The sequence below is a fragment of the Nannobrachium achirus genome (genome assembly GCF_963921795.1).
Source record: "Nannobrachium achirus genome assembly, chromosome: 6".
Classification (NCBI taxonomy): Eukaryota; Metazoa; Chordata; class Actinopteri; order Myctophiformes; family Myctophidae; genus Nannobrachium; species Nannobrachium achirus.
The window spans coordinates 31662358-31686668 of record NC_137815.1 but is presented as its reverse complement, the minus strand read 5'-3'; the positions used below and the strand labels follow the sequence as shown (position 1 = coordinate 31686668).

Sequence of the window (24311 nt, the reverse complement as noted above, 5' to 3'; positions counted from 1 at the left end):
CACTTTAAACGTGGCATTCCTAGTTTGGGAATGTTCATTATACGCGAACGTTTTCTCTTTTCACCCCCCCAAACAAATAGTGAAAATAGTTGATCTACAAGCTCTCAGAATTGAATTAATAAATGAATGGTTGCATTAAACAATAAAAGGTTTGTCTACATTTTAACACGTATGCACGGCCATCGATTGGGATGACCTACATACCATTGAGTGACCTCTATACCTACTGCACATAAACAGAGCTGCTACCTTTACACACATTTTAAATCGGAGGCTTTTTTGCATAATCGTTTTGAGGGAAAATGCTGCTATTTGTCCAAAAGGCGACTGTAAAAGATTGCTGCTATTTGTTCATTCAAAAAGCTTTAGACCCTGTATACGTATATAACATCTATATAATGACGAAATGTGACGTATAGCTCTGTGACATTGCTGTATCCCCTTCAACTGTATATACAGTAGCCTATGTTCCCCCTTTTCAACCATTTTATTATATTTTGACACTTGCTTTGGCAATGTAAACGTATGTCTTCTCATGCCCATGAAGCTCCTTTGAATTGAATTGAAACTGAAATCCGATTAATCTGCAAAAAAACGTTGGGGAGAGTTGGGGACAATTGTGCATAAATCAAATGAATTCTAGGTTAAATATGAACACTAGGGGGTGACAGTTGCCATCCGCCTGATGACCCAAATGAGGACCCTGACTGTTAGCTGAGCTCCAAATGGGATTGATAGGGCAGATTTGAGGCCTACGTTGTCCAGGGGGAAGGGAAGGATCAGATCAGTAGGATGTGTGACGTGTGCCCGCACTCACACGTCACCCACAGGTTAATAGGGATTAGAAGCCTTGATTTACAGCAACACGAGGGCTTAACGCCGTCCTGTGAAGGTCTACGTGTGGTCGCCGGCGAAACTGTGACAGCCCACAGGAACTGAAGTTAATCTGTTAGTAGGTCAGCAGGAGACACATTAAGACGCGGTTGGGCCAGAACGCGTTGTGCTGCATGTATTATTACATATAGGTCAAGCTCATGAGCTTTATACTGGCCATGATATTATGTTTGCATTATGTGTGAGAACCTTTCCTCTTCTGAATTTATACTATTAGAATTAGGAGGATAAACGGCCCTCTGTAGCACCCAGCTGGCATGCTGTTATTTTATCATAGCTAACTCCCAGTCACAGTGCATGCATTATCCCTTATTTCAGTGTTTCTTAACCCTTTTGGGAGGCGGCAGTGTTTCAGGGGTAGAGTGGCCGGCAGAGCGGCCGAATGGGATACCGCAAGGTTCCCAGTTCGATCCCAGGCTCCCCTTAGTGTCGATGTGTCCTTGAGCAAGACGCTGAACCCCTAATTGCTCCCGATGTGCAGGTTGGTGCCTTGCATGGTTTCCTCCGCCATAAAGTGTGTGTGAATATAATGCACAATGGAAAGCGATTTGGATAAAAATCGCTGTATAAATTGCGCCATATACCATTTTTCATGTCAAGGACACCCAAATTAATATTTATTTTAGAGAGGGAGAGAGGGATCCCCATGTTCTGTTGTTAAAATATTTCAAAAATATTCAATGTTTCTAATATTTTCATTCCTTTTGACGCTACGTTGCCTATTTTGCTATATGGACCCCGGCCTCCAGGAAGCTTAATTAACAGCCTGTGCCCATTGCTATGGTGGAGAAGTATAGTATGAGCAGCTGGAGGCCCTATAGGCCATAACTTTGTCCACTGTCCTTCATACAGCCATTGTTATCAATCTCACTGATGAGTTAACTTGTACTGTAAGTGAGCCCAGTATAGTTACAATTAGATGACTCGTGTAGCTACTCGTGTAGTACAAAATGACGTGCATGTACAAAATGCTGAACAAAAACAATAAAAGTAAGAAAAAGAAAATAATAAGGTTGTTGAAACAGCAACGGTGAGACAAGGTTGACCTTTTACCTTTGCTCTGCTTTCTATGAGTCCTATTTATCCCATCAGGTGTTAATCTCTGTCTCTCTGTCTGCACCCAGTTCATGGTAGACACTCTCGTGCACAAGGGGATTAGGCTCTGACAGGTCTCTCTCTCTCTCTCTCTCTCTCTCTCTCTCTCTCTCTCTCTCTCTCTCTCTCTCTCTCTCTCTCTCACCTCTCGCGAGAAAAGCTTCTGGCAGTGCCTGACTGCCTGTTCAAGCTCAGGACAGACACAATAAAGGCACACATTGATCCTGATCGTGGGCTGGGTTGTCTCTTCTGTTCACAGTCAGAAACCCTTTTTTTCCACTTATTCGCTCTGTGTCCCAGGTAGTTGAGGGTGTTTCACTTTCTGAGGGGCTGGTTCATGGGGTTGGGGGGGGGGGGGGGGGGGGGGTCTTCATTTACAGGCCTAAGTAGGCCTACTCAGTGGCAAAAAAAAGGTGTGCACACATTGATAAATGTCATGTCTGCAAATGCAAAGCTGGCCATCTGACTGAGCTGTAGGAATGGGGCTCAGGAGGGGGGCTGTGTGGACCCTGCTCATAATGACTGGACTGTTAAAGGCACGGCTCAGGGTATAGAGCATTCCTATTATAAAATATTGAGGTTTTCTTTTCTGTGTAAAGTGGGTATTAGGGGGAGTATTGTGTATAGTGGGGATGATGACGGATTGATCTTCTCTTTTTGATTTGGTTTTGAAGGCTGGTTGTGTTTCTGTGTTTTTATTTTTTAATTTTTAATTATAAGTAAGGCATGGTTGAGGTCCTGTTATTGTCTTTATTTTCCAGCAGTGCTTAATAAATTACTTTTAAAATCAAAATATTTTTCTCTGTCTCTGTCTCTGTCTCTGTCTCTGTCTCTGGCTTGGCAGTGGCTCAGGAGGTAGAGCGACCGCTCGGGAGCCAAAAGGTTCCCAGTTCGATCCCGGGCTCCCCAGGCCAGAGTTAGTGTCCAAGTGTCCTTGAGCAAAACGCCGAACCACTGTTTGCTCCCGATGAGCAGGTTGAAACATGGTTTCCTACGCCATCTGTGTGTGTGATTGGGTGAATGTAATGCACAATCGTTGTAAAGCGCCTCGGGTGTATAACAAGCACTATTTGTGGGGAGCGTGTCGCTGTTACTACATGTCATCTTTTCGACACCCGACTGTAACCCTCACCTCACCCTAACCCTAACCTCCGTGGAATGAGTCGCTAACCCTCCGGTCGAAATGATGGTCGTTCGAAAGAGCGCGATTTCCCCCTATTTGTGTGCATGTGTAGGCTATCACACAAACACTATACATCCCCCGAAAAGATGAGTGAACATGTCACTTAATGTCACTTCTTATTAAATGCAGACCAACAGAACATGCAGTAAACAGAGCAGCAGGTCTCACTTTGTACTAAGTAACTCAAGTAAAAAATTATTGTAATGGAGTAATAGTACAATATGATATATTTACATATTTACTTGAGTAAATGCACTTAGTTACTTTATACCACTGATTTATTTATTGTAGTAACTGGTTAGATACATGTGCAAAATACCAAATCCACTGAAGAAAACTCCCCTACTACCATTGATGAATCTGGATGAAAGAACAGGCGCTCTCTTCTATCTGAGATATCTGTATAGCTTACCCTTGCTTGAAGTGCTATGTGTTATCTTGGCCACTAGATGGGAGTGAAAGATTGGATCAGTTATATTGATGGCAGTAGTCTAAAGAGCTGTAATTAACTCTTCTTGGAATGAACAAGCAAAGCTTATTTCTGCTAAACTCTGGCTGAAAAGTACTTGCATTATGCATTGCTAACAAGCATACTTTGTCAGACAGACAGACAGACAGACAGACAGACAGACAGACAGACAGACAGACAGACAGACAGACAGATAGACAATCAGACAGACAGACAGACAGACAGACAGACAGACAGACAGACAGACAGACAGACAGACAGATGTATTTTCATTCAATAACCTCCAAATCAAAGCTAAATAATTGTCTGTTTGCAGCTGCCGTTTTAATCATTTCTTCTACACTATTGAAGTAATAATAAAATATTAATAATAATAATAATGTTTTACTTTCTATTTGTATTGGACCCTCTTAATGCTCTGTGTCTTAATGTCTTAATGCTTCATGTTTTCATTACAAACGAACTTGTCTATCCTTGCCTCTGCCTTGGCCACATGGCAGGTAGGCTACTTTAGGGGGTGTTTGCACTGCCCTCTTGTGTGCAGCCATATTACTACACTTAACCACCAGCACTTAAAACATATCAATGACAAAAACACATTTTAATTTACAGCCTCGAAGCAGTTATGTCAATTTGAGCTGCATTTTAATTTTTATTCTGAGAAACAAGCAGCACTTTATATTACATACTATAGGCTACTTAAGTAGTATAGGCTAAGTATAGTAACAATAATAATGATTATCTAACAAGTAAATTTCAAATACATGACTTTTCCTTGAGAATATTTCTACCTTGTGGGAATGGTACTTTTACTTAAATAAAAATGTGAGTACTTTTTCGACCATTGGACAAATAGCAGCTTACAACAATAATACAGAACCATGTGAATATCTTTCTTTAATTTCAAAATAATGTTACATTGATCGCACATACTTTAAAAAATGGAAAATGTTCAAATAAATTATCACAAAATTATAAAAAAAACTTGTAAACTTGCATAAAAGTCAATTCAACCATTCAAAACATTCAACTCGTTATATTTAAATAACAAAATAAATCCCCTTGGGGGAATTGGGTGAGGAGGTTAGCTTTATATCATAAAAGTGTAGACATGATCATGTAAAGCTTAAAAATGTATTGTAATTCCCAGACACATAAAAAAAAGCACACTTCTAAAAACAACAACATAATAAATAACTTGAATTCAGATGATTATATAAAAATAATGCCACTTTTTTCAGATACATTTCCCATACATGAAAGCACTTCAGCGGTAAGTGCCTTACATCCTGCTTTTCACTGTACTGTCACATTGACATATAATGCATGTCATATACTTTACTTGTGTTGCTATACATTTCAGTATTATTGTGTCGATTTTTGACAGGACATTTTGGTTTAGTTTTAGTCTTTTAAATACAAATGTGTTTATTTTTAGTCACATTTTAGTCATCTGAAAAGTTTTAGTTTAAGTCTATAGTTTTAGTCGACTAAATCTACAACTGATTTTGGCAGGCTTTGATGGCGTTGTGATGCCTGATTTTACTCTAAGTTGCGTGCTGAAAACAGCCGATCTACAATCTCACAATGAGTCGCAGCACAAGGAGTTCTGAGCTTGTAGATCTATTATTTTCAGAGCGCAACACCGGAGCACAACCAAACACAAAATGACTTGTCTTTTAGTTCTACTGGATCTCTTCTCCACTAGTCCCTCCCTAACATTTTAGTCTAGTTTTTATTTGTTGATGAAATTGGCAGTATATTTATTCATAGTTTTAGTCATCATACAGTAGTTTAGTTTTTATTTTCGTTTTCATCTAGTTTTTGTTAGTGAAAAGGGTAGTCAATGAACATTTTTCGCCATAGTTTTAGTCGACGAAATCAACACTGCAGTAATATTAGTTCTGTTTGAACAATTCTACGGGGTAAGCTCATGATAATTTTTTCTCGCTATGCTCATTAATATGAAATTATTTCCATTTGCTTTCATGCTAAATTATCTCTTACAGTTTTCATATGACATACCGTACAACAGATCTAAACGTTCAGCTATGGGGAATGATGCAAATTATTACTTTTCTAAGCAATATAGTCTCAGCGTTATCAGTGGAATCTCCATTTCTGTCAGAACATAAATGGTAAATGGTGCATTTATATAGCGCTTTTATCCAAATAGCTTTACATAGATTGTGCATAACATTCACCCATTCTAGGGGTCATCGACATGCTGGCTTGTGGTGGAAATCTTTTGTGAAATAACATTTTTGCCATGGACAAACAAATTGAGAAGACAATACTATTACCAGAAACACATAAAGAGATAGCCTTGAATGACCATGTTGTAGTACTCAAAGGACTACAATTTGCCGGAAAGATCAAACCGGATTCAGTTTTAACCCAAAATATTCCCCTGCACTCAGGGGTTCAGCGTCTTGCTCAAGGACACTTCGACACTAACTCTGGGGGAGCCCGGGATCGCACTGGGATTGGGAACCTCACGGTTCCCATCCGGCTGCAGATTTAGATAGCATATTGTTTTCAGACAGGTGCTAGGTTTCTTGTAGCACTACACTGCTCTGTTTACCTTGCTTATTGTAAGTCACTCTGTATAAGAATGTCTGCTTTAAATTATTATGATCTTTTTCTTATACCTTAATTTGAGCTTTATACATTTCATTTACACATTCTTTTATACTGTATAATTTCCTTTTGGCAAGCACACACATTTTTCTCCATTAAATACTGTCGGCTATATGTAACTTGTTCTATATACTGTATGTTCACATACAGGCATTCTCCCTGCATTTGTGACTGTAATTCAGTGTCAATTCAAAGTTGTCAATATATATATATTTCTTTTTTTTGCATGACTGAAATTCAGTACCGTCTCAGTTTATAGCATCTCAGTTGTTCGTTGCATTCTGTTTCCTATTGCAGTTTGGGGCATGCGCAGCGTGCACATCTCTGTAAAAGAGTGGAACGCCTCAGGATTGAGTGCCTTGTTTGTAGACGGATCAGGGAGGTCCTTTGCTGGAGTGCACAGAGCTTTTACTCGCTGTCAAAGGAGAGGAAGATATTTTTGCATTAATTATTAAAATAATAATAACTAAACTTTCATTTTCTTTCTTTCAAAATATTTCAGAAATAGTGAAAGTAGCAGATCTACACATGCTTGTGGATCGGCTACAGTCAAAGTAGGCCTATACCGTATAGGGCTTAATTAGTCATTTAAGGACAATTGTAATGCAGTTATATTTTACTTATTGTAGCATATTAGTAGGTGTAACATCCTCATACTATAAAGTAAGTATTCAGTATTCAGGGTGTCAATAGGATCCTTTGATCCTTAAAAGTGTTTTATTTTTATTTTTTCTGGTCAGCACTTGATCTCTACTCTGTGTTGCCATAGTCATTTTCTAGTTTTCTTACTGTTAAAATACAGATCAAACATGTCAACATAATAGTAACAATAATAATAGTACTAACAACCATTTTTATAGTGCTTTTCTAAATACTCAAAGCCACTTTACAAAACAGATACTTTTTTTTCTTTTCTTTTCATGATGACACAGAACAGGGACATCTACAGGCAATGTAGAATGTTATACCGGTATATGCACAAGCTAACAGGCTTTAGGTTCAGCCTCTGTGAATGCCGGCGTTATTTCATATTTATCTGTGGTGTTGTTGGTGTTACTTCCATGATGTTTTCAAATGTTTTCTTAAACAATACACGCATAACAATAATATGACGCTCGAATGACTCTGACTGTGCTAGTGTGCTTCTGTTATGTTTCCAATGGGACTACAGTTCCGTGCAGCAGTGACTACTTCCGTTACTCGCCTTTCGGGAGCTGTAGTACGCAAGACTATATATACTAAACTATACAGTATATCGTCTTTGTCGAGCGGAAACCTTGTATCTCCAAGTTTCAAATTTGTACGTTCTTTCGTAAAGTAAAGCCCTGCTTCATCATACAAGGAGGTCGCACAAAAGTAGTGAAAACAGCAGATCTACAAGCACACAACGCCTCGTGGTGCGAGGCGTTGTGTGCTTGTAGATCGGCTGTCTTCACTCGTTTAAATCATTTTTAAAATGATAAATGCAAAACGAACGGTTTTGGACATACAGGGTCTTCACCCGACAACGACGATATGCATTTATGATTTTATGTGGACTATGTCCGCCTTCGTTATTTCTTATGTTGCTATGGACCATGTTGATTGATTGATTGATTGATTGATTGATTGATTGATTGATTACCTGTCTCAGGGTCCCAGGGGTGACACTCATAGTGTACAGCATCCAGAGAGGAACCATCAGTGTTGAAGAGAGAGTGAAGAAGCCACCGATGGCGTAGCCCCACCAGGGGTACTCATAGACGTTGTTGAATTTCAGAGGGGTGTATTTGACCACGGAAAACAGAAACGTGCACTGGAGAAATAACGAGACAGGGATTCAGACAGTGGTGGATTGCGTTCCCATTGAAATGCTTTGTATTGGCAGAATCCGCTCTCATATTGGTAGAATAAAAGAGTATTGGTATCAACCCCCCCCCCCCCCCCTTCTGTGTTGCCTATCTGGAGGATTGATTGTGGGGTCATGTGATCAGTGACATCATGAAGATGTACTCTGCAAGCCAAAGAGTACATCTTCATGATGTCACTGATCACATGACATGAAGTTCTGTTGAGTATCCAAGCTTAAATAAAATACAATGAGAAAATGCTTACTATGCAGATAGCTGGCGTGAAGTACTTCCAGCAGTACTTCATGTAAGGCCATGGCCGATAGCCAATCATGTCCTTTATGTTGTCATAGTGACGATCCCCACCTTGAGGAGAGAATTAAAGTAAGTTGTCAGTCTCATGCACTCGTTACAATTACCATTCTTTCTCATTTACCTTTACCACAGTGTTATGTAATTGACTTTGGATTTCATATATCATAAAACATCTTGCTTCTCACCATATACCCATCCCACGCAGGCAGACTGTAAAATGGCAAAAACCAGCAGTGTCATCCCACTGCAGGCGTAGTAGTCGAACAGCTGGAACACATAAAGTCCACCCTGTAGAGAGAGAAATGCAGAGACTTCTCAATCAGACAGGATTGGTCATGATTCACTTGACATCACAATATCCTACTAATAAACAAATAGAATGTCTGTTTGTCCGATGTCTGTCTGATATACACGCATGCTGACATCACTGATACTAAACAGTGCCCAAATTTGGAGATGACTGACATCACTGATACGTCTGGGTTCTCCAACATTACTTCTGAGACTCCTACATTCAATCTCTCATATACCGGTACTGTGCACACCCCATAACCCAAACTACACATAATTCGGAGCACATAAGTTCGAACGGGCAAGGAATAATATAAATGGTAAGATGGAATTAATTTCCAAGTGGATTCCTTGCGACTCTCGTCAGTGCAACTGCACCTGCGATTTCCCAGAATTGCACCTTTCTAGTTTATACTATACTATAGAGCAAGGGTCTTCAACAGGGGGTCCGGGACCCCTAGGGGGTCCTCAGAGTTACTACAGGGGGTCCTCCAAATCTTGATAGATCTGTGATAGAAGCTTTTCTTCTCCTTTATTAACCACTTCTTGAACCCTAGCGTCCATATTCTGAGAACTTAAGCCAAAAATAGCAGATCTACAAGCTCACAACGCCTCGCAGCGCGAGGCGTTGTGAGCTTGTAGATCGGCTATTTTCGGCAAAGAGCTTTGGTGTAGAGGAGAAAAAGAGCAGACTAAGTACGAGTGAAAGGTCAAGTTTATTAAGTATTGACGGTTCAAGTGGTTAAATATCTGAAAACACAAATTGACATGAAACCAAAATACACTGATGATTGTGCCGTCAAACGATGAAACTATATGGAATCTATGGGTTGTGGGGGTCCCTGCTTCATCTCTCTCTCAACTAAGGGGTCCTTGGCCTGAAAACGTTGAAGACCCCTGCTATAAATAAAGCTATAATAGAGGAACAATGTTAAATCCCTGCCCATTCATTTCAAGGCCGCTCAACAGCGCCACTTGAAGGCAGGTCACCCAACGGTATTGCAGCTGTTGAGGCTGTACTCATACAGACATATGGACATACAAACATACACACTCGGTCAAATGTTGGAGCGGCTGGCACTGCCAACGCTCACCGTGGTTACCGGGGGAGTATACACCGGCTGAGAGGCGTTGGGAAACACAAGGCGCATTGGGAAACACGTGATTCTTTAGCTCTCACCTCGGTCACCATCAGAAGTCCAATAAGGAAACTCGCTATGCTGATGGCGAGTAGGAGAAGCTTACGCCGATAGCCGGGTTTAAAGAAGGACGGATACATGTCGGAGATGGCTGTGACCAAAGCCTCGTGATACACAAACTGTAAGAATGAAAGTAAGAGGTTATTTTGCTTTACAAATCAATTTCATCTGAACTTGCTCTCGCAGGTTCTCCAAGATAGCGCCGCCCATGGCTGCTGTGGTGACTATGTGTGTTGCGTTCTGTCGGATTTGAATGCAAAAATGTAGTATGCCAAAGCAAATTCCTGTGTGTATTACACAATGGTTAATAAAGTAATCTGAATCTGAATCTGAATCATGACAGTTTCATAACAGATGAACATCATTGTCTGTCCAGTCACATTACTGGAGTGCAGCACAACCTCAAGAGTGATATTGTGTTAACTTATTATACTAGGCTAACAACAGTTCTACTACAGTATTTATCTTGTAATGGGTTGACAACATTTTTATGTTTTTTTATTGTTTTATTTACTGACTAATTTAATTACTCAACCTACTCTCCATCAACATCACTGAGCAACATACAGTATATGTTCAGCTTCAGCACCCGCGAGGTGGTTAAATTACAGGTAATGTAAGCTACACTAGAACAGTGGTTCTCAACCTTTTCAGGATGCGATCCCCCAAAATGACCCCCCAATGTACTATATAGCAAATCAGCCATTTTCAACATTTTTGCATCTTTCTTATATTATTTGACAGTTTTGCCAATGTTTAACCAGTTTTTATAGTGTAGTTTGTTAAACAAACTACACCAGGTCTTGGTCTTAAAAAGGTCTTAAAAGTCCTTAAATTGTCATTTCACTGTAAAAACCCACAGGTTGAGAATCACTGCTCTAGAATACATTACAGTAAACAAATCCTGTGCTGCTTTACTGTATACTCTGGTCAGCACTCATGGAATGACTTTTGTCCAATCAAGAACTGTATAACATTCAATTTCAAACAACTGGATGTCTAGTCTTACCTCACTGTCTAATCCTAGGAAGATGATCATGATGAAAAAGAAGATCGCCCACAGCTGAGGAACTGGCATCATCGCCACGGCACGAGGGTAGGCAATGAATGCCAGGCCAGGTCCTGCAAAAGGGTCATTTTACACACTCAAGAGTTAAAGATCTGTAAGGCTCCATCATTTAGCTGGGGACCACCTGGAATCCCCTCAAGGACCACTGGTGGTCCCCGGACCACTGGTTGAGAACCACTAATATGGTGTCTATAGAGTCAAATCATACCTGATTCAGCAACCATTGAGATATCCAGACCCTGCTCATATGCCATGAAGCCAAGGACAGAGAATATGGCAAACCCAGCGATGAAACTCGTTAAACTGTTTAACAGGCACAAGTAAACGCAGTCTCTGTAATGGATAAGCAAGACAATCAGTAAATCACCACGTCAAGGTCCACCAAGTGGAAGGTAATTACATTGCACTTAAGCAAAGTTTATATGAATTATTTAGACAGTCATTTAATTCATGACAATAACACCAAAAGGGAAATACCTGTAGCAGTTGTTGCTGTACTTGTTGTAGCTACCTAATGCTGTCAAAACCCCTGTGCAAACTCCATAGGAGTAGAAAATCTGGCTGCCAGCATCCATCCACACCTGAAAATATTAGAAGAAGTTAGTTTAGTAACAATGGTATAAGAGATAACTGCACGCACGCACGCACATGCGCGCGCGCACACACACACACACACACACACACACACACACACACACACACACACACACACACACACACCAAATAAAAACAAAATAAAAACTACGCTGCAATGACTAAAAACTAATTCTAAATATTGTCAATTTCATACAAATAAATGAAAGACAAAAATGGAGGGCCTAGTGGAGAAGAGATCAAGTAAAGTCATTTTATGTTTAGTTGCTCACTGGTGTTGCGCTCTGAAAATAGCAGATCTACAAGCTTGCAACGCGTCGCACTGCGATGCATTGTGAGCTTGTAGATTGTAGATCGTTCATTTTCAGTATGCAACCAATTGTAAAATCAGGCATTACGACGCCATCAAGGACCGCCAAAATATATTTTCGTTATCAACTGTAGATTTAGCAGACTATAAATCTTGATGATATTTAGTCGACTAAAACTACACTAAAACTAAAACATTTCACATGACAAAAAATGTACCGAAAGTAAATAACATTTTATTCAAAAGACTATGACTAAAACAAAATCAACACTGGCATGTTTAACTGTATCACCTCTGGATCGGCGAGGCGGGATGGATCAGGGTACAGGTAGTAGATGATCCCTTCTTTGGCTCCTGGCAACGTGAGCCCACGGATCAGCAACACAATCAGCATCAGGTATGGGAAGGTTGCAGTGAAGTAAACCACCTGATCAGAACCACAATCTCATTGAATGTCTGTGTCGCATAATAGAGGTTCATTGTTTTGTATTTTTAGCTCATTGCTTAAATTATTATTATCATTTCATTATATTTTAAAGCAAGAATTCCATTGTTCTGTACATTTGTGTTCCACTTTATGTGAGAATAAACTAAAAGCTTACATTACATGATAAATCTGTTGTAAACAGGCCTGGAATTTCGTCATTTTAGGGGCAAGGACACTTGGCCTTTGGTGCTGTCCATTGTTTGAGGGCACAAAGGCCAAATGCCAGGGCAGGAAGGCCATCAAATAAAACATGATTTTAGTCCATTTGAAATAATTAATTGAATTTAAGGGTTAGGACTTTACATTTAGACTATCTGCTGTGAAATAAATACATTTGTATTAACAATGTGACGACTGCCATGGCCTTCATGCCCTCCCTGAAATTGCGGCCCTGGTTGTAAAACAAAAATCACACCCAGTGTGAAGTGAGCAGTACTATTTATGAGTTAATTTCATTAAGCGTCCCACAAAGCTTGGCCAATGTGTGATGGGGCGGGACTTGCGTACAAACAGGCAAAGCCAGATGTAGGAGCGGTTAGCACCGCTCAAAAATCACCCTCAAGGTGAAGTGAAGGAGGGCTGTTATATACTCAATAATACAAAATAAAACATTAGCCTATATAAACAATGTAAGGATTCTGCCTTACCTTTCCTGTAGACTTCACTCCTTTCCAGACACAAAAGTAACAGATCACCCAGGCTAGCAGCAGACAAAGTGCTAAGTCCCATCGAACACTGCCAATTTCTTCAATCCCACCAGACAAGCCCAATATTCTCCTCCTGCAATAAAAGACTGTTAGGATTTCAACCTAAACAGCTGAAGTGTGCAAGAACCGTCCTCTAAAGTATACAGCATAATATTATTATTATTTTAACTTACTCCCAAAATTCTATGACTGAAGATGTTCTGGCTGAAGACGCTGTACTGCTATCGAGGTGCTCATTAGTTGATTGATTCTTGCCGGTCTCAAAACAGCCGTCTAACATGGAAGAAAGGATAAGATTTGATCAAGTTAAGCTGAATTGGTGATGGACAAAAACAAGCTAGAATGGTGGTTCTCAACCGTTTCACGACGTGATCCACCCAAATGATCACATTTGAACTGATAAGCATGCTTGTAATTTAGAAGTTGAGGCATTACATTTTGTTTGATTCGGTTCCACAGATAAATATTGTGAAAATAGCTGATCTACAAGCTCACAACGCCTCGCCTTGGAGATCTGCTATTTTCAAAAATGTTGCTATTTCCTCATATTTTTGGACCAGTTTGTATAGTATATTTTGGTGATTACTTTACAGTTTACAGTTTAGGCATTTAGCAGATGCTTTTATTCCAAACCGAATTACAATAAGCAGGTAATACATCAATATAATAAGCAAGATAATATGTCAGTACATCAACAACAATACTACAAATGCATAGGAATATCAATCTAGAAGAAAATGCAGCAATTGTCTTGAGGTATTAAAAAGTCTTAAAAGTCCTTAAATTGTCACTTCATGGTGACCCCACGTAATGTGGGACCCTCCTGGGGGTCCAGACCCAGAGTTTGAGAACCACACCGAGCTAGAAAACAAAAAGTTAATCGTTTCTTTTTGTGATTACCTGTGTTCCAACTGTTCTGGCAGTTTGCCCAAGGCAGCTCTGCGCTGAATGAGAAGAATAGGAAGAGGAAGGCCCAGGCCAGGATGATGATGTAATACACTCCTGTGTATAAAACCACCACTTGGCTTCCATATCCCAGGCCTGTTGAGAAGTACAGACACCATATCAACATGTGTATAAAACCACCACTTGGCTTCCATATCCTGTTTGGGAAGCACTGACATCATATCAACATGTGCATAAAACCACCATTTCATGGCTTCCATATCCCAAGCATGTTAACGGTACCGACATCATATCAACATGGGCCAGTGGTTATAGCCTGGCTCCAGTCCCTGAATCCCTGAAGATAACGTAGGCCTAAGTGTAACTAAATGCATTTGAAGTTAAATCAAAATGTTACCTTTTAGGATTCCAATTAAAAAAATAGCAAAGAATTATTCAGGATTCCGATTAAAAAATAGCAGATCTACCAGCTCAAAACAGGTCCCACTGTGACGCGTTTTGAGCTTGTAGATCAGCTATTTTTGTGACTTTTGTGTGACATAGAATGACGGAGTAGGGCATTCATATTTGCGAGAAAAAAGGTATATGCAATGTGGCCCTGCAAGTGAGTGTGGAAATATAGTGGCCCTCCCTGCACTACAATATAGTGTGCCCTCAAGAAGCACCTGTCTCTATTGAGACCAATCTAACCAGTTTCAGCGAGTCCTGAAGTTTATCCCATTTGTGTGGAGCATAATACATGAAGGCAGTCTTTCCTTAATTAGTCTAGAGTAACGCGAACAGTCTATGCAGGCAGATGGGCGGGGATACACAACCCGGCAAATCTCACCGGGAGTCTCCGGCCAATAGCATGTGTTCTCCTCCCCCTACCCCTCTCTGCTCAGCGCAGAGGGCTCAGAGAACGCTGCTGCGTCACAAAGTCAACAAATTCGGTGTGACGCCCCTCATGCACTCTGATTGGTTAGGGAAATTCTACACTTCCTGCATCAGTGATTTTAACGCGATAGCCCAGGCTTTATTTTTCTACCGATCGCCAAATAAAGGCTGGGTTTCTGACCGAGGCTATTCCTTAATTGCTCACTGTTCATACTGTACGTGGACAGGTACATCTAATGTGTGCCTGTGAACGTGTTGAATGTCCACCGACTTTTGGATCTAAAAACGAGGATAGGTAAAAAGGAAGATTGTTTTTTTTTTAGTTTTTAGGGCCCACTGAGCATTTTGAGGTATATTAGTTGCCTAATAGTGGTGTTTTTATCTTCAACACCACGCGTTGAAAATCAGTGTTGTAAAGGTCTAGATTTGATATTTTTTGCTAGTTGTTTAGTCGGCTATATTTACACGGGTTGCTACACTAGACCACTATTAGTCGGTTACAAAAAGTCTACATTTCGCCGTTAGCGGCCGTCGAAAGTAGTGAAAAGAAGGGCGACGGTGGGATTCGATCCAGCGATCTCTGACACACAAGTCGGCGATGCTATCCACTCGGCCATCAATGCTGATATGATAGTAATGACTTTCTGGCCGTATTAAAAGGTGACATTGCCCACCTGTGTTCATTTTAGGGTAGTATGCATTGTTGAGGAAACTACATGTATTGGGCGCCTAATAATTATTTTGTTTAATCAATACGTATTGAATGATTTGGCGGAGGCGGCGCCGCGGCTGTGTTTGACTGTGTGTGTTGCTGTCAGAAATGTAATTCAGAGTAGCACGCTGTCTGGACGTTTCCACTTTACAGTGAGTGACCACACACAATCACGGTAATTAATTAACACTCTACCGGCTTACCGCGCCTTAGTACCAAGGACAACTTTTACATGGTCTAAAGATAGTCGTTGAAAAGCTGTATTTAAAACGACTACACCCAGACCGTCCAGACGTATACCTTATAGTGATGAATGGCTATTAAAATAATTTTACACCAATATTTGGCTATCAGTTCTGCAACGTGAAGTTGTTTTTTTAAAGAATGTTTATTGAAATATGGATTAAATCTAATTGTCTAAATTCGGTGTAAATATAAACGTTGATAAGGCGACTATAATTAGTTGGCTAAATCTCGGCTAGATCTAAACTATACTTAATAATGATCAACGGATATTATAATTATGTTAGTCCAATATTAGGAGATCAGTTAAGCACCTTACTGTTGTTTTTTTTAATAAATTGTTATCGAATCATGGAATAAATTGCAAAGTATATTTTCGGTGTGAATATAACCGGAATCTAGTCGGGTGAAATTAAGGCTAAAAAAAAACTAGTCGTGTAAAAAACGACTATTGCTCAGTGGGGGTTTTTTTACCTTCAAAGAGTGGGCATATCTTCCTCCAACATGTTATCCCACCCTGGCTGGTGTACTGACCCAGTGACGTCTCCAAGAAAAACAGAGGAATGCCACAGGTGAACAGGAACAGAACATATGGTATGAAGAAAACACCTGCGAAACAACATTAAAAAGAAAAGATATATAGTTGAAATGCTGATCGTGTTCAGTACTGTACATCATCTCAACCTTTTCAGCCCGCGACCCCCAAAATAATCATATTTTAACCCTGATGAGCACTAAGAGTTGAGGCATTACATTTTGTATAACACAGTTTTATTGTGAAAATAGCAGATCTACAACACCTCGCAACGTGAGGCGTTGTGAGCGTATGTAGATCGGCTGTTTTGGATCAATTGGAAAGGCTTAAGTGCACATGCTGGGAGGCCAGTGAGGAGAGAGTTACAGTAGTTGAGTTTTGATATGTCTGCATGAGGAGCTGGGCTGACTCCTGGGTGAGGAAGGGTCTGATCCTATGGATGTTATAGAGTGTGAGCCCAGGATCGTGTGACTGATGCAACGTGTGCCTTGAATGAGAGCTGGCTGTCCAGGACCACACCAAGGTGAAATCCTGTGGGGGGCTGGACTTGGGAAGAAGAGAGGCGCCGTCTTGTCTGGGTTCAGTTGAGGTGAAATCAGGGACAAGCGTCCCTGCCCTAAATGGCAAGGTCGTGCCATGTCTATTTGGGAGGTCTATTTGGTGATTTGGTGATTTGGTGATTGACATCACAAAAGTATACTCTTGTGAAATGGGACATTGTGCAATGAGTACTTTCGGTACTTTAAGTAGACTACATTTTTATGCTGATATTTTGGACTTCAGACTTTTACAGTACCGGTACTTGTTAACAGACAGAGTATTTCTTCATTGCAGTATTGATACTTTTACTTAGTAAGTAAAACATGCAAGTGCTTTCCCCTCCACTGGTCATGTCATGTAGGTAAACTACATTTAAAAAATAAAGAAAAAGCTACAGTATTTTAGCCACTATTTTTGCTAAAGAAGTGTAGAGCTTTGTGGTTCAAATGGGGCTCACTGAATTAGGGGCGGCATAGCTGAATGGTTAGGGAGCCCGCCTAGGGGAACCAGAGCCCCTGGTTGTGTCCCATGGTTCGATTCCAGGCCAGGGTAGCAATGTCTGTCCCATGGTTCGATTCCAGGCCAGGGTAGCAATGTCGATGTGTGTCCCTGAGCAAGACTCTTAAACTGCTCACGCGCTCCTTGTGGGCTGGGTTGGGCTGAAAATACTGAATTTCCCCCTCGGACGGAACAGTACAGTAAGTGAGGAGTTTTATGACGCTTATCATCTAGAGCAGTGGGTCATACACGAACACGATGACTCATGATGAGCCAAAAATAGGTTGTGAGAAGTTCTTGAAAGGTTGTGAAACTGAGATAAGTGAACAATCCTGTCTGATCTAAGTACACTGGTTTATCACTTCATATTGGTCCTGACCCCCCGGGCTGGGACAAACCTTTTGAGAATCTCTAGACCGGTGGTTTTCAACCTTTTTCGTGTCAAGGTCCATTATAATTGGCATTTGAGCCACAGATTTGATAGAGATTTAGCCTCTCAGAGCCAACACTTAGAATGTTGTTGTCGTCGGATAGGATGTTTTACCCCAACCTTTTTTTCTCCCCTATTTTCTGCTTTTGTAATTGATGTTATCCTATGCAAAATACTCTGTTCTATCCGTCTGTCTTGCAATGTTATATGAGATACATAAAGTGGTTCCTGTGTAAATAAGCCATAAAGCTTACTAGGATCTCCTTTTAGTTGACCTTGTACCAGTGATTTGTGCTGTTATGAAACTGTACTTTTTCCTATTGCAAACTTCTAATAGATTATTCAATCAATCAATCAATCAATCAATCAATCAATCAATCAATCAATCAAAAAATAACAATCTGATTTATCTTTTGGGTCTTTCTTGAGCTAAAGGCGGTTTGGGAACCATTGATATACAGGACCCTATGCCTGTATAATTCTCCTCAACATGTTGTGACAATCATTTAATGACTTACCTCCTCCATTTTTGTAGCAAAGATATGGAAACCTCCAGACATTTCCCAAACCGACGATGTGTCCAGCTACTGCCAGGAAGAATTCCATTTTGTTGGCCCACTGGTCTCTCTCCTGAGGTTTGGGCTGCGGGTGGCCCACCACTATGCCACTGCCAAGGTTCTTTAGCTTCACGTTCTCCTGAGGGTTGGGCTGTAGAGGATGGCCCACCATGCCACTGCCAAGCTTCATCTGCTTCATGTTCACCTGGGAGCTCTGCTCCATGTTAGCCTATAGGGGAGGATTGAGTTAGGATTTACAAAATGTGCTATTGGTTTGTTTTTGTGTACAGTATGTATTTATTTATTGCAATATTTTTTTCATTTCCAGAGTTCCCCAGATATAGGACAGGACAACAGGGGAAAATATACACTATAGCATACCGGTATATATTCTCTACGTTTGTAATAAAACATGATTAGAACTTGACCTTGTCATCTCGTGGTCCAAGCTCACCACTCAACTCATCATTATCATCGTTATCATCTCGACAAATCTAATCTGGGGTCATCTCTTTGTCCAAGCTCACAACGCAATCACCAGTCAACTCTACCATCACTCTCCACCCTTTGGTTTCATAACCAGCATTCACATGGGTTTTCCTGACCCAGACAGATAGCCCATTATCATCTTGACAAATACTGTATAGTCTGGTGTGATCTTGTTGTCCAAGATCACCAGTCACAACTCAACTCTACCATCACCCAACGTCCTTTAGTTTCACAACCTAGGGTTCACGTCACGTGGGTTTTCCTGACCCAGACAGATAGCTCATTATCATCTCGACAAATCTAAACTGGTGTGATCTTTTTGTCCAAGCTCACCAGTTCACAACTCAACTCAACTCTACCATCACTCACCATCCTTTTCACAACCTAGGGTTCACGTCACATGGGTTTTTCCTGACCTATACCCCATTATCATCTCGACCAATCTAGTCGGTATCTCTTTAGAGCAGTGTTGTGTTACAAAGTGGTACAGTACAGTAATACAATAAAATATGATTATTCCCTGTGTAATTCTTACCAATGTCCTGTCGGCTTTCCAATTTGAATCCACAATGCTGAAATTCTTGGATATTTAGGGCTTGTGTATCCTCAATGTCGTATCTGTGTCTGCAGTTTGAGAGTTGAAGACGAGATTAGTCTTGAAGTAAATTTTCTTCTCAAATGTCTCAAACAAATTATGCTTATATTGTATACATTTGGTGTTTGAGTAATCAGTAGAATAAATATATATATACATCGAATTAGTATTATGTTTTCTGGGGTCAAACTGCCTGTTTGCACTCTGTGTGCACTACTTTAATAGCACTAATAAACAATTTGTTTGCATTCAAAGGGATTTTTTGAAATCCCTCTCCCGTTTTTCCATGTAATAAGTAGCCCACAGTTTGCAGTCATGATGATGACATGTGAAGGTTGTTCTAAAATGTATTGGCAAACTACTTACATCTAACCAACATTAATAACAGTATGACTTAAGGACTATTGTGGTATATTATGAGCTTTATTTTCTCTATGAATGATGAATCTCGAGGCATGTTTTAAAAATGTGTTAATTCTTACTCTGCCCACACGTTGTAGCTATTTTATGACATTCTAACTTTGCATATCCTGAATTTGCAATTTTCATCCCCAGGCTTTTCTCGGTTTATTCGCTCCATTTTCAACATGCATGTGCATGTGCACAGGCCCTGTGCACAAGTTGCAAGCTCCCTGTGCCACAGGGAGCTTGCAACTTCTAATTTAGCATGTAAACTCCTATACTCCAGGGCAGGAATTTCAACTGAGGCCACGGTGGCTTTAATGTCCCAGCTGACAGTACCACTTTCTCCTCTGTCTCTGTCTTGTCAATATGTGGACACCAGTGTCTTTTGTTGAGTCCCCATTTCTCTTTCATTTGTGCAGGGCTGAACATGGATCAGATCGTAAATACCAATTTATTTCACTGCAGATAGTCTACATATTACATTTAAAATCATCCTGGACCAAAATGGACGAGAATTGTGTTTTATTTGATGGCCTTCCTGCCCTGGCATTTGGTATTTGTGTCCGCAACAAAGGCCAAGTGGCCTTGCCCCTAAAATGATGAAATTCCAGGCCAGATAGATTAATATTTCCTCGTCTAACATTGAAAAATAGAAATACTTTGTACATACATTGTAAAAGAAACACTTTACACATGCAAGCAACTTTTTTTTAACTTTATAATTCGCTTAATCATTGCTCAAACGGACATACTGTACATTACTTTACTTTACCTCATGTAACTGGAGTGTGTCCTCTTCAGAAATGGTGTGCAAGATACAGCTACTCCAAGCAGATGAAACTGAGTGCAACTGTGAGTGAGGGCTGGCCGGGTCCTCTCTCTCTCTCTCTCTCTCTCTCTCTCTCTCTCTCTCTCTCTCTCTCTCTCTCTCTCTACTGTGAGGTGTGGCTATTGAGGCCTCCCAGGTCTGTCTTCTCTTGAACCCAAGATTAGGACAAAAGCACACACACACACACACACACACACACACACACACACACACACACACACACACACACACACACACACACACACACACACACACACACACACACACACACTGTCTGTCTCTGTCTGTTTCTCTGTCTGTCTGTGAGCGTGTATCTCTCTCTCTCTCTCTCTCTCTCTCTCTCTCTCTCTCTCTCTCTCTCTCTCTCTCTCTCTCTCTCTCTCTCATGTGCCTCAGTGTATTTTTGTTAGCTGAGATAAAGATAAAGGAGATAACCAGGGGTTAACGGCTTCTATTCTACACAACATGCAGGGCTCTAGTATTGTTAAGGCTAAAAGACAAGTTGCCTGAAACATAATATGGTATTATATCACCCAGTAATGTTATATAGAGTTAGGAATGGGAAGTTTCAATACATAAAACAGATCAGATTGTACACAATTGTTTTGAAGAAATGGTTTGGTTATAGAATAAATGCCAATTATTTAATAATCATTGCTTTGTTGCTTATTCTGTAATTATTTGCAGATCCATGACATACTGTAATTTACAGTACAGTATCTACCACAGTATATGGCTTGGACGTCTTGGTCTAAAGTTATTATCAAAGATATATGGAACCATATTTTAGAGTGGCATTTCTAACATCCTGCTAGTAAGGAGTAGTATAAGTGCTTTTTTAAGTAGAATATCTCTCTATCTATGCGTTTGTTCAAGAACATTATCCCCATCTCTCCAACTCTTTAGTAAACAGAAAATAACATTTCAGGTCGGGTACCAATAATTGTATTCAACCAGGAGAGAGAACTCATGCAGTATACTAGATAAATAAGTGAAATTTAAAGTGATGACACAAGGAAGTGAGCAAACGGAATTGACATTGTAAAACAATAACATTTAAGCTGATAAATGGGGGCAGGGTACCCTCTCCCGATTGACTGAACCCACCAGAACATTTCCTGTGTATTAGAGACAGCAAACCCCCTGTTAATGAACAATCACTCTATCAATGATTACTATCAGAATAGAGCTTTAACCTCTTCAACTAAACATTTGTTTTTGTTTTAACAAAAGTTCTGGGAAAGCTTTCACAGAAAATAGCAGATCAACAAGCTCACAATGTATGTAGATGTAGAACGAAATCAGAATTGATTGATTCATTTGGTTGATTGATTGATTGATTGATTGAGTGTATTCTTTATTAGCAGGACAGTACATGTTCAGATAGAAGGACTACAAATGGGATTTAAACACAAGAAAGCACTATATGCCTTGTTTACATTGGGGTCCTTTTGTACTCATTTCATTGAGACATTAACACACAGAACAGAAAGGGTACTTGCATAGAGCCCTGAGGGACTCCGGGGTGTAAGTGGTTAAAGATGTGGAAGTGGATGCACAACAAACAGGTTTTCCTCTCTAGTTGAAGACGCCCCCATGGCATTACGTTTCATGATGGACAAAAGCACGCAAACACTGGATTAGATTTCACACTGCGTTGTATAGTCGTCTAGAGTAGACCAGTGGTTCTCAATCTGTGGGTTGAGAACCACTGATGGGTTCTCAACTTGTGTCGGGACCCCTGCATGATTAGTTTTTATTTTTGTTTATTTTCTTATTTTTTTTAGGGGGGGGGGGGTCCCATGACAATGAAGTGACAATTTAAGGACTTTTAAGACTATTTTAATACCACACAAAAAGAAAATAAATAAGACCATTACTGCTTAAAAATTAATCAACACACTCGATTTGCAAGCTCACAACGCCTCGCAACGTCATTTTATTTAACAGTAGCTTTGCACCTTCAACTTGCACGTTTTGAATGTTTATTATTATTTTTACTACTACGACGACGACGACTACTACTACTACTACTACTACTACTACTACTACTACTACTACTACAACTACTACTACTACTACTATTGTACTTCTACTAATAGTAATAATAATAATAAAAATAATAAGTGAAACTCTTCCCTTAGAGTTGTTAGACCATGTGATTCTTACTAAAATGCCCCATTGAAACCATCACATGGTATTCTTTTGAAAGGATAGGGTGGGGTGGTACACCTTAAAGGAGGCGGTTCCACCACGCACACGTAAAACTGGTAAAACCATGCAGGGTAAAACACCTACCGAAGAATGGGTACATCATTCCCCCTGAAACTGATATATTGTGAGCTTCATAGCATGATTGCCCATTTTTAAGGGTTTCTGTAAAGAAGAAATACAAAATGTAAACCTACCTAAGTCATCTAGGTCATGGTTCCCAAACCTTTTAGGTCGAGACCAGGGACGTGCTGGGCCCCTGATTCAGCCCGGGAAAAAGAGTTGGAGAGGCCCTCATTGCGCGCTATACAGAGAGATCTCTCTCTATAGCGCTGCTGCTACTCAAAGATTTGTCATTTCAGATCATGACAAGTGACAAGCCAGTGGGCCAATTACATGAGTTATATTTCGTTGTTGTCGGATGGAAACCTTGTATGTCCAAAACCGTTTGTTTTGTATTTATCATTTTAGATCTAGATCTAGATCTGCTGTTTTCACTACTTTTGTGCAACGGCCTTGTATGATGAAGCAGGGCTTTGCTTTGCGAAAAAATCTACAAGTTTGAAACTTGGAGATACAAGGTTTCTGCCCGACAGTGACGATTTACTGTGTTGGCCGCCCAGCCCCCAAAATGGAACGAAGGCAGACATGTTATTTTAATTTTTTTCCAAATGGCCAGCCGGGAATGAACCGGCCGTTCGGGAGTTGTCCCGCGTTTCCCAATGGCCAGCACGTCCCTGGTCGAGACCCAAAAAAGAAATTTGCCCGGAATCCAAACTAGTGAAAACAGCAGATCTACAAGCTCACAATGCGTTGCTTTGCACCCTGTTATGATCTTGAAGTTGCTATTTTCACTACTTCTTAAAATGTTTTTCTTCCTCTAATTAATGGATGTATTTTAGTTGTTGTTTTGTGGAAAACACCTATTGAAGAATAGATACTTCATTTTCCCTGAAACTGATATCGTTAGTAGCCTCATAGAATAATTGCCTACATCATATTTTTCAGGTTTTCAGGAAAGAAGAAATTAAAATCTGTCATTTAGGTGACTTCAATCAATGGCAAAAAACACATTTTGCCCAATGTTTATGTGCCTTTATTATGTACCTAACGCTACTCTCCTAACACTGCTGATTCATCCTGCCTTATTGCCAATGTTCTCAGCCTATCAGAATGCTTGGTACAGTAGATTCAAAAATAATTTCTGCCCAAGTCAAAGAGTTGACATAAAATCATTTCTGCGTAATTCATTTTGGAATGTACAGTAGCTGATTGGCTTAGGACACAGGCAATAAGGCATAATGAAGCAGCAGTGTTAGAGAGTAGAGTTGGCCTGGGCACTTAGGCTCTAATGTAGTCTGAGTCTGAAATCACAGGTTCGAGTCCTGCATCCACATCTCTCT

The 24311-nt window shown here is 40.2% G+C and overlaps 1 protein-coding gene across 1 annotated transcript; it reads right to left on the bottom strand.

Moving 5' to 3' along the window:
• Positions 1 to 6534: 6534 nt before the first annotated feature.
• Positions 6535 to 18602, bottom strand: slc6a22.2 (solute carrier family 6 member 22, tandem duplicate 2; the record flags this gene model as incomplete). The annotated part of the gene is made up of 14 exons (XM_080728136.1): positions 6535 to 6696; positions 7906 to 8076; positions 8376 to 8476; positions 8611 to 8713; positions 9897 to 10034; positions 10925 to 11037; positions 11193 to 11317; positions 11462 to 11565; positions 12181 to 12315; positions 13023 to 13155; positions 13256 to 13355; positions 13983 to 14123; positions 16294 to 16428; positions 18341 to 18602. 14 exons carry the CDS (start codon positions 18600 to 18602, stop codon positions 6535 to 6537), a joined length of 1923 nt encoding a protein of 640 aa, XP_080584262.1.
• Between the last annotated feature and the right edge of the window lie 5709 nt (positions 18603 to 24311).